The 13,255-nt window shown below is 35.6% G+C and overlaps 1 protein-coding gene across 4 annotated transcripts in view; it reads right to left on the reverse strand.

Moving 5' to 3' along the window:
* The window catches only part of LOC142097107 (transforming growth factor beta-1-induced transcript 1 protein-like), an 81,266-nt gene extending 72,797 nt beyond the window's left edge, over positions 1-8,469 (reverse strand). Inside the window, exon 1 of one of the 4 annotated variants that reach the window (XM_075178702.1) lies at positions 8,141-8,454. In XM_075178702.1, coding sequence (XP_075034803.1) covers positions 8,141-8,416 — 276 coding nt within the window. In that variant the 5' untranslated portion in view covers positions 8,417-8,454. Of the gene's footprint in view, positions 1-8,140 lie in introns of all 4 variants that reach the window. The other 3 variants (XM_075178700.1, XM_075178701.1, XM_075178698.1) reach the window with 3 other exon arrangements.
* Between the last annotated feature and the right edge of the window lie 4,786 nt (positions 8,470-13,255).

The following is a 13,255-nucleotide window of genomic DNA, read 5'->3' on the forward strand; positions in this document are numbered from 1 at the left end:
AGGCGCATCCCGACTCCTTTGCCTATGTCGTAGGTGGCTGTGTAGGCCTGAATGGCCTTTTGCTGCTCCTCCATCCTCTGCAGCATATAGAGGGTGGAGTTCCAGCGTGTCACAACCTCTTGTTTGAGGTGATGGCAGGGCAGATTCATGGTTTTTTGATGTTCCTCTAGTCTGCGGTAGGCACTGGCTGAATGCCGAAAGTGTCCAGCAATTTTGCGCGCCACCGCAAGCATCTCCTGCACACCCCTGTCACTCTTGAGGTAATGCTGCACCACCAAATTAATGGTGTGGGCAAAACATGGGACGTGCTGGAAATTGCCCATATGTAATGCCCGAACAATGTTACTGGCATTGTCTGACACCACAAATCCCCATGAGAGTCTAAGTGGGGTAAGCCACTGGGAGGTAATTTCCCTCAGTTTCTCTAATATGTTGTCAGCGTTGTACCTCTTATTAAAGCCTGTAATACACAATGTTGCCTGCCTTTGCACGAGCAGCCATTTTGTAGATGCTGCTACTGATGCAGCTGTTGCTGCGGAAGGGGATGCATCTACCCAGTGGGCTGTCACAGTCATATAGTCCTTCGTTTGCCCAGAACCACTTGTCCACATGTCCGTGGTTAAGTGGACAGTGGGTACAACCGCATTTTTTAGAGCACTGAGGACACTTGATCGTACTTCTCTGTACATTTTTGATATCGCCTGCCTAGTGAAGTGGAATCTCGACGGGATTTGGTACCGGGGACACAATACCTCCATCAACCCTCTAAATCCCACTCCACTGATGGCGGACACCGGGCGCACGTCTAACACCAACATTGCAGTTACAGCCGCAGTTATACGCTTTGCAATAGGGTGACTACTATCGTATTTTGTGGTCATGGCAAACGACTGTTGGACGGTCAATTGTTTTGTGAAAGACTTAGCGGTCTTACGACTTCCCCTCTGGGAAGATGACCGACTAACAGCAGCAACAGCAGCAGTGGCAGTAGTAGGCGTACCGCTGCAGGATTCCTCTGATGAATTCCGTATTGAAGAGGACTCAGTCTGGCTGGTGACATGGCCTGCAGGACTGAATCTGATGGAGATCGTGGAGGAAGTTGACGAGGAGGGTGTTGCTGATGTGTATTCAACTGGACCACGGGATTTAGGTGTCCCTGTACCGATGACGGTCCTAGCCCCAGTTCCTGAACTAACCACTGAACTATGAAGGTTATTCAGGTGACGTATAAGGGAGGATGTCCCTAGGTGGGCAAGATCCTTACCCCTGCTTATTTGAGCTTTACATAAGCTACATATGGCCATACATTGGTTGTCCGGATTTGGATAAAAATAACTCCAGACCGAAGAGGTGCATTTTTTGGTCTTCTGACCAGGCATGACGATGGGCTTTTTCATCCCATGGACATCAGCTGTTTCCCCCCCTGGTGCCTCATTTTCAATAACCACATCACCATCCTCATCAAGTTCCTCCACAACGCCAGCTACATCATCAATAGCCTCCTCCCGAGCCACCTCTTCCCGTACAGTGATGGGAAGGTCAGGCTTGACAACCACCAACACCCTTGGACTCGCCTTGGGGATTTGTGATAATTTCTCTTTAGAAGGCAGAGTTGTTTGCTGTTTTGTTGCTGACAGCATAACTCTCTTCAATTTTTTGTAGGGGGGGGGGAGGAGGAGGAGGGCTAAGATCCTTGGGTGAAGCTGAACCACTAGTCATGAATACGGGCCAGGGCCTAAGCCGTTCCTTGCCACTCCGTGTCGTAAATGGCATATTGGCAACTTTACGTTTCTCCGCAGATGATTTTTAGTTTCTCTTTTTGCTACTTTTTGAGAACTTGGGCTTTTTGGATTTTACGTGCCCTGTACTAGGAGATTGGGCAATCGGGCTTGCCAGACGACGTTGATGGCATTTCATCATCTATGTCATGACTAGTGGCAGCAGCTTCAGCAATAGGAGTAAGTGGGTCTTGGTCTTTCCCTACTTTATCCTCCAAATTTTTGGTCTCCATTATATGTAGCACAAGATACTGAAGAATGTGTGAACTTGGTAATATTGCAGTACCAATGGGCTTATACTGCAGTATTGGTTTTGCAAATTTGGTTGTAATTAAAAAAAAAATTTAATTAGTTTTTTGTATTTTTTTTTAGAACTTTTTTTTTATTTTTTAAACACTTGGGAATATTGGGGAAATAACTATGCCCTTAGAAGCACAGAGCACAGCACACAGCACCACTGGACTGATACTGCAGAACACAGCACAGCACTAAACAGCACAGAACGAGATCTACCAGGACAGAGGACCACCTAACACACCCTCCCTCTACCCTGAACAATGCCCGAGTGAAGATGGCGGCGACTAGCAGGGAATTTATAGCATACTTGCCAAATCTCGGAAACAAGTTTCCGGGAGAGGGGGCGTGACTGGAGGGCGGGACGAGGCCAAACGTGTCATTTTGGTCCCGCCCCCCGCGAAAACATAATTTACGTCGCAGGGGCGGGGCCAAAATGACGCGATTCGCCTCGTCCCGCCCCCCCCCGCCCTCCAAAATGGCGTCAATCACAGAGAATCGCGTCATTTGACGCGATTCTCTGTGAAATCCAGGATGCGGGAGAAATGCCAACGAGCCCGGGAGCCCGGGAGACTGAACCGAATTTCGGGAGTCTCCCGGACATTCCCCGAGAGTTGGCAAGTATGATTTATATGGCTCCGAGCCTCGGTTTCAAGTTTTCATTTGGCGCCAATACCCGGATCTGTCTCGGAGCCGACTCGGATCGGCAACGTTCGGGTGGGCTCGGATTCAGGAAATCCGAGTGCGCTCATCTCTAAATATAAGGGGTATATAATACATTATTATGTACTGTGGTAATATGGGGGCTATATAACACATTATTATGTACTGTCTGGTAATATAGAGGGTATATAATACATTATTATGTACTGTGGTAATACAGAGGGTATATAACACATTATTATGTACTGACTGGTAATATAAGGGGTATATAACACATTACTATGTACTGACTGGTAATATAAGGGGTATATAACACATTACTATGTACTGACTGGTAATATAAGGGGTATATAACACATTACTATGTACTGACTGGTAATATAAGGGGTATATAACACATTACTATGTACTGACTGGTAATATAGAGGGTATATAACACATTACTATGTACTGACTGGTAATATAGAGGGTATATAACACATTACTATGTACTGACTGGTAATATAAGGGGTATATAACACATTACTATGTATTGACTGGTAATATAAGGGGTATATAACACATTATTATATACTGACTGGTAATATAAGGGGTATATAACACATTACTATGTACTGACTGGTAATATAAGGGGTATATAACACATTACTATGTACTGACTGGTGATATAAGGGGTATATAACACATTATTATGCACTGACTGGTTATATAGAGGGATATAACATATTACTATGTACTGACTGGTAATATAAGGGGTATATAACACATTACTATGCACTGACTGGTTATATAAGGGGTATATAACACATTATTATGCACTGACTGGTAATATAAGGGGTATATAACACATTACTATGTACTGACTGGTGATATAAGGGGTATATAACACATTATTATGTACTGACTGATAATATAAGGGGTATATAACACATTATTATGCACTGACTGGTAATATAAGGGGTATATAACACATTATTATGCACTGACTGGTGATATAAGGGGTATATAACACAATATTATGCACTGACTGGTAATATAAGGGGTATATAACACATTATTATGCACTGACTGGTTATATAAGGGGTATATAACACATTACTATGTACTGACTGGTAATATAAGGGGTATATAACACATTACTATGTACTGACTGGTGATATAAGGGGTATATAACACATTATTATGCACTGACTGGTAATATAAGGGGTATATAACACATTACTATGTACTGACTGGTGATATAAGGGGTATATAACACATTACTATGTACTGACTGGTTATATAGAGGGATATAACACATTACTATGTACTGACTGGTAATATAAGGGGTATATAACACATTACTATGTACTGACTGGTTATATAGAGGGATATAACACATTACTATGTACTGACTGGTAATATAAGGGGTATATAACACATTACTATGTACTGACTGGTGATATAAGGGGTATATAACACATTATTATGCGCTGACTGGTGATATAAGGGGTATATAACACATTACTATGTACTGACTGGTAATATAAGGGGTATATAACACATTATTATGCACTGACTGGTAATATAAGGGGTATATAACACATTACTATGTACTGACTGGTTATATAGAGGGATATAACACATTACTATGTACTGACTGGTAATATAAGGGGTATATAACACATTATTATGCACTGACTGGTAATATAAGGGGTATATAACACATTACTATGTACTGACTGGTTATATAGAGGGATATAACACATTACTATGTACTGACTGGTAATATAAGGGGTATATAACACATTATTATGCTCTGACTGGTGATATAAGGGGTATATACCACATTACTATGTACTGACTGGTGATATAAGGGGTATATAACACATTATTATGTATTGACTGGTTATATAGAGGGATATAACACATTACTATGCACTGACTGGTAATATAAGGGGTATATAACACATTATTATGCTCTGACTGGTGATATAAGGGGTATATACCACATTACTATGTACTGACTGGTAATATAAGGGGTATATAACACATTACTATGTACTGACTGGTAATATAAGGGGTATATAACACATTACTATGTACTGACTGGTAATATAAGGGGTATATAACACATTACTATGTACTGACTGGTGATATAAGGGGTATATAACACATTACTATGTACTGACTGGTAATATAAGGGGTATATAACACATTACTATGTACTGACTGGTAATATAAGGGGTATATAACACATTACTATGTACTGACTGGTTATATAAGGGGTATATAACACATTACTATATACTGACTGGTAATATAGAGGGTATATAACACAATATTATGCACTGACCGGTTATATAAGGGGTATATAACACATTATTATGTACTGACTGGTAATATAAGGGGTAAATAACACATTACTATGTACTGACTGGTAATATAAGGGGTATATAACACATTACTATGTACTGACTGGTAATATAAGGGGTATATAACACATTACTATGTACTGACTGGTGATATAAGGGGTATATAACACATTATTATGCACTGACTGGTGATATAAGGGGTATATAACACATTACTATGTACTGACTGGTGATATAAGGGGTATATAACACATTACTATGTACTGACTGGTAATATAGAGGGTATATAACACATTATTATGCACTGACTGGTGATATAAGGGGTATATAACACATTACTATGTACTGACTGGTTATATAGAGGGATATAACACATTACTATGTTCTGACTGGTAATATAAGGGGTATATAACACATTATTATGCTCTGACTGGTGATATAAGGGGTATATAACACATTACTATGTACTGACTGGTGATATAAGGGGTATATAACACATTATTATGCGCTGACTGGTGATATAAGGGGTATATAACACATTACTATGCACTGACTGGTAATATAAGGGGTATATAACACATTACTATGTACTGACTGGTGATATAAGGGGTATATAACACATTATTATGCACTGACTGGTAATATAAGGGGTATATAACACATTACTATGTACTGACTGGTGATATAAGGGGTATATAACACATTACTATGTACTGACTGGTTATATAGAGGGATATAACACATTACTATGTACTGACTGGTAATATAAGGGGTATATAACACATTACTATGTACTGACTGGTTATATAGAGGGATATAACACATTACTATGTACTGACTGGTAATATAAGGGGTATATAACACATTATTATGCTCTGACTGGTGATATAAGGGGTATATAACACATTACTATTTACTGACTGGTGATATAAGGGGTATATAACACATTATTATGCGCTGACTGGTGATATAAGGGGTATATAACACATTACTATGTACTGACTGGTAATATAAGGGGTATATAACACATTACTATGCACTGACTGGTAATATAAGGGGTATATAACACATTACTATGTACTGACTGGTTATATAGAGGGATATAACACATTACTATGTACTGACTGGTAATATAAGGGGTATATAACACATTATTATGCTCTGACTGGTGATATAAGGGGTATATAACACATTACTATGCACTGACTGGTAATATAAGGGGTATATAACACATTACTATGTACTGACTGGTAATATAAGGGGTATATAACACATTACTATGTACTGACTGGTAATATAAGGGGTATATAACACATTACTATGTACTGACTGGTAATATAAGGGGTATATAACACATTACTATGTACTGACTGGTGATATAAGGGGTATATAACACATTACTATGTACTGACTGGTAATATAAGGGGTATATAACACATTATTATGTACTGACTGGTGATATAAGGGGTATATAACACATTATTATGTACTGACTGGTAATATAAGGGGTATATAACACATTATTACGCACTGACTGGTGATATAAGGGGTATATAACACATTACTATGCACTGACTGGTAATATAAGGGGTATATAACACATTACTATGTACTGACTGGTAATATAAGGGGTATATAACACATTACTATGCACTGACTGGTGATATAAGGGGTATATAACACATTACTATGCACTGACTGGTAATATAAGGGGTATATAACACATTACTATGTACTGACTGGTGATATAAGGGGTATATAACACATTACTATGCACTGACTGGTGATATAAGGGGTATATAACACATTATTATGCACTGACTGGTAATATAAGGGGTATATAACACATTATTATGCACTGACTGGTAATATAAGGGGTATATAACACATTACTATGTACTGACTGGTGATATAAGGGGTATATAACACATTACTATGCACTGACTGGTAATATAAGGGGTATATAACACATTACTATGTACTGACTGGTAATATAAGGGGTATATAACACATTATTATGCACTGACTGGTAATATAAGGGGTATATAACACATTACTATGCACTGAGTGGTAATATAAGGGGTATATAACACATTACTATGTACTGACTGGTAATATAAGGGGTATATAACACATTACTATGTACTGACTGGTAATATAAGGGGTATATAACACAATATTATGTACTGACTGGTTATATAGAGGGATATAACACATTATTATGCACTGACTGGTGATATAAGGGGTATATACCACATTACTATGCACTGACTGGTAATATAAGGGGTATATAACACATTATTATGCACTGACTGGTGATATAAGGGGTATATACCACATTACTATGCACTGACTGGTAATATAAGGGGTATATAACACATTATTATGCACTGACTGGTAATATAAGGGGTATATAACACATTATTATGCACTGACTGGTAATATAGAGGGTATATAACACATTACTATGTACTGACTGGTAATATAAGGGGTATATAACACATTACTATGCACTGACTGGTAATATAAGGGGTATATAACACATTACTATGCACTGACTGGTAATATAAGGGGTATATAACACATTATTATGCACTGACTGGTAATATAGAGGGTATATAACACATTACTATGTACTGACTGGTAATATAAGGGGTATATAACACATTATTATGCACTGACTGGTGATATAAGGGGTATATACCACATTACTATGCACTGACTGGTAATATAAGGGGTATATAACACATTATTATGTACTAACTGGTGATATAAGGGGTATATAACACATTATTATGCACTGACTGGTAATATAAGGGGTATATAACACATTATTATGCACTGACTGGTAATATAAGGGGTATATACCACATTACTATGCACTGACTGGTAATATAAGGGGTATATAACACATTATTATGCACTGACTGGTGATATAGGGGGATATCAGTAGCTCACTGCAAATATAACTGTGGGTGGAACATACGTATGAGTGACGGACGCTCTGTCCAATGAGCTCGGTTGTACAGCGATGTATGGGCGTGGTCTCACCTGCACGCGGCTACCTGAATCCGTGCAGCTATTGGCTAGCAGGCTAAGCGCGAGCTCCAGGTTTCGGCGCGAGCTCCCTAGGGTTGCCGCCCTCGCGGGCACGGTCAGTAGCTCGAGGAGTAACACGAGACCCCCCCTCCTCCGAAACAGCCCCGCCCCTCCGGCCCGGGACACGTGACGGCTCCGGAGCTCGCTCAGTACTCGGCCCAGAGCTGCCGGATCCTCTGTGGCTGCTGAGAGTCGCAACAAACATGAAGATAAGGAATCGCAGGACATCTGTGCGAGAACCGGAACAGCGACTGACAGAAGGACTGCGCATGCGCTGCTGCAAGCTATAGGCATGCCGGGATTTGTAGTTTCCGTTCTGAAAATACCTGCTGAGGTCTCGCGATAGCTAGGCGCTGAGAAGCTTCACTTTGTGGTCTGGTCATTGCATAGTGTTATGTCACGTGACGTATTATTACTGTAACCCGAGTTATGTCACGTGACGTTATTACTCTAATGTATTATATGATATGACATGTTATTACTCAACATTGTAATATTACATGACATGTTATTAATCTACAATGTTATATCACATGACATGTTATTAATCTACAATGTGTTATATCACATGACATGTTATTAATCTACAATGTGTTATATCACAGGACATGTTATTACTCAACATTGTAATATTACATGACATGTTATTAATCTACAATGTTATATCACAGGACATGTTATTAATCTACATTGTGTTATATCACATGACATGTTATTACTCAACATTGTAATATTACATGACATGTTAGTACTCTACAATGTTATATCACATGACATGTTATTAATCTACAATGTTATATCACATGACATGTTATTAATCTACAATGTGTTATATCACAGGACATGTTATTAATCTACAATGTTATATCACATGACATGTTATTAATCTACAATGTGTTATATCACAGGACATGTTATTACTCTACAATGTTATATCACATGACATGTTATTAATCTACAATGTTATATCACATGACATGTTATTAATCTACAATGTTATATCACATGACATGTTAATACTCTACAATGTTATATCACATGACATGTTATTAATCTACAATGTTATATCACGTGACATGTTAGTACTCTACAATGTTATATCACATGACATGTTATTAATCTACAATGTTATATCACATGACATGTTATTAATCTACAATGTTATATCACGTGACATGTTAGTACTCTACAATGTTATATCACGTGACATGTTATTACTCTACATTGTGTTATATCACAGGACATGTTATTACTCTACAATGTTATATCACATGACATGTTATTAATCTACAATGTTATATCACATGACATGTTATTAATCTACAATGTTATATCACGTGACATGTTAGTACTCTACAATGTTATATCACGTGACATGTTATTAATCTACAATGTTATATCACATGACATGTTATATCACATGACATGTTATTAATCTACAATGTTATATCACATGACATGTTAGTACTCTACAATGTTATATCACGTGACATGTTATTAATCTACAATGTTATATCACATGACATGTTATTACTCTACATTGTGTTATATCACATGACATGTTATTACTCTACAATGTTATATCACATGACATGTTATTAATCTACAATGTTATATCACATGACATGTTAGTACTCTACAATGTTATATCACGTGACATGTTATTAATCTACAATGTTATATCACATGACATGTTATTAATCTACAATGTTATATCACATGACATGTTAGTACTCTACAATGTTATATCACATGACATGTTATTAATCTACAATGTTATATCACATGACATGTTATTAATCTACAATGTTATATCACATGACATGTTATAAATCTACAATGTGTTATATCACATGACATGTTAGTACTCTACAATGTTATATCACATGACATGTTATTAATCTACAATGTGTTATATCACATGACATGTTATTACTCTACAATGTTATATCACATGACATGTTATTAATCTACAATGTTATATCACATGACATGTTATTAATCTACAATGTTATATCACATGACATGTTATTAATCTACAATGTTATATGACATGTTATTAATCTACAATGTTATATCACATGACATGTTAGTACTCTACAATGTTATATCACGTGACATGTTATTAATCTACAATGTTATATCACATGACATGTTATTAATCTACAATGTTATATCACATGACATGTTAGTACTCTACAATGTTATATCACATGACATGTTATTAATCTACAATGTTATATCACATGACATGTTATTAATCTACAATGTTATATCACATGACATGTTATTAATCTACAATGTGTTATATCACATGACATGTTAGTACTCTACAATGTTATATCACATGACATGTTATTAATCTACAATGTGTTATTTCACATGACATGTTATTACTCTACATTGTGTTATATCACATGACATGTTATTACTCTACATTGTGTTATATCACATGACATGTTATTAATCTACAATGTTATATCACATGACATGTTATTAATCTACAATGTTATATCACATGACATGTTATTAATCTACAATGTTATATCACATGACATGTTATTAATCTACAATGTGTTATATCACATGACATGTTAGTACTCTACAATGTTATATCACATGACATGTTATTAATCTACAATGTGTTATATCATGTGACATGTTAGTACTCTACAATGTTATATCACATGACATGTTAGTACTCTACAATGTTATATCACATGACATGTTATTAATCTACAATGTGTTATATCACAGGACATGTTATTACTCTACATTGTGTTATATCACATGACATGTTATTAATCTACAATGTTATATCACATGACATGTTAGTACTCTACAATGTTATATCACGTGACATGTTATTAATCTACAATGTTATATCACATGACATGTTATTAATCTACAATGTTATATCACATGACATGTAGTACTCTACAATGTTATATCACATGACATGTTATTAATCTACAATGTGTTATATCACATGACATGTTATTACTCTACATTGTGTTATATCACATGACATGTTATTACTCTACAATGTTATATCACATGACATGTTATTAATCTACAATGTTATATCACATGACATGTTATTAATCTACAATGTGTTATATCACATGACATGTTAGTACTCTACAATGTTATATCACATGACATGTTATTAATCTACAATGTTATATCACATGACATGTTATTAATCTACAATGTTATATCACATGACATGTTTTTAATCTACAATGTGTTATATCACGTGACATGTTAGTACTCTACAATGTTATATCACGTGACATGTTATTAATCTACAATGTGTTATATCACATGACATGTTATTAATCTACATTGTTATATCACATGGCATTGTTAGTACATCTACATTGTTATATCACATGACATGTTATTAATCTACAATGTATTATCACATGACATGTTAGTGCCTCTACACACTGTTATATCACATGACATGTTAGTACTCTACAATGTGTTTTATCACGTGACATGTTAGTGCTCTACACTGTTATATCACATGACATGTTAGTACTCTACAATGTGTTTTATCACGTGACATGTTAGTACTCTACTAATGTTATATTCACATGACATGTTTATTAATCTACAATGTTATATCACATGACATGTTATTAATCTACAATGTTATATCACATGACATGTTAGTACTCTACAATGTTATATCACATGACATGTTATTACTCTACATTGTCTTATATCAAACATGACATGTTATTAATCTACAATGTTATATCACATGACATGTTATTAATCTACAATGTTATATCACATGACATGTTATTAATCTATCCAATGTTATATCACATGACATGTTATTAATCTACAATGTTATATCACATGACATGTTATTAATCTACAATGTTATATCACATGACATGTTATTAATCTACAATGTTATATCACATGACATGTTAGTACTCTACAATGTTATATACACGTGACATGTTATTAATCTACAATGTTATATCACGTGACATGTTATTAATCTACAATGTTATATTACATGACATGTTATTAATCTACATTGTTATATCACATGACATGTTAGTACTCTACATTGTTATATCACATGACATGTTATTAATCTACAATGTTATATCACATGACATGTTATTAATCTACATTGTTATATCACATGACATGTTATTAATCTACAATGTATTATCACATGACATGTTAGTACTCTACAATGTTATATCACATGACATGTTAGTACTCTACAATGTGTTATATCACATGACATGTTAGTACTCTACAGTGTGTTATATCATGTGACATTTTAGTACTCTACAATGTGTTTATATCATGTGACATGTTAGTACTCTATTATATGTTATTTCTCACATGACGTGTTATTACTCTACAGTGTGTTATATAACATGACGTTATTACTCTGCATAATGTTATTATGTCACATAACATATTACTCTATAAAATCTTATTGTATCACGTGACATGTTATTAACTCTACAGTGTGTAGTATCACATGATGTCTTATTCTATAATTTGTTTTTATACCACGTGAATTTTGTCTTAATACTGATAATATGCAAATATTTAGTGCACCTCCAATGTTACAACTTTCTTTTTTCTTCTTTTGATTCATATATCCCTATTTTTCTAGAGGAGCACGCTATATAAATAATTTTTGGGATCAGTTACTAGTAGTAAGTTATTATATAAAAGACACATCTGGGGGTAAATGTATCAAGCTGAGCGTTTTCGCCAGGTTTGAAAGTGGAGAGATTGCTTATAGCAGCCAATCAGATTCCAGCTATCATTTTGTAGAATGTACTAAATAAGTGACAACTGCAATCTGATTGGCTGCTATAGGCAACATCTCCACTTTTAAAACCAACCAGAAACTCTCAGCTTGATACTGGGGCAGATAGACTCCTTTCCATAAATTCTATATATCATGCACATCAGTCCCTTTATCTGTGTCAGTCATGACCTGTACTTATATTTATTGTACAAAACATTTACTGACAACTTTTTCCACTACCCAGACCAGTTCTCTCTGCCTTTTTC

Source organism: Mixophyes fleayi, chromosome 7 (assembly GCF_038048845.1).
Source record: "Mixophyes fleayi isolate aMixFle1 chromosome 7, aMixFle1.hap1, whole genome shotgun sequence".
Lineage (NCBI taxonomy): Eukaryota > Metazoa > Chordata > Amphibia > Anura > Limnodynastidae > Mixophyes > Mixophyes fleayi.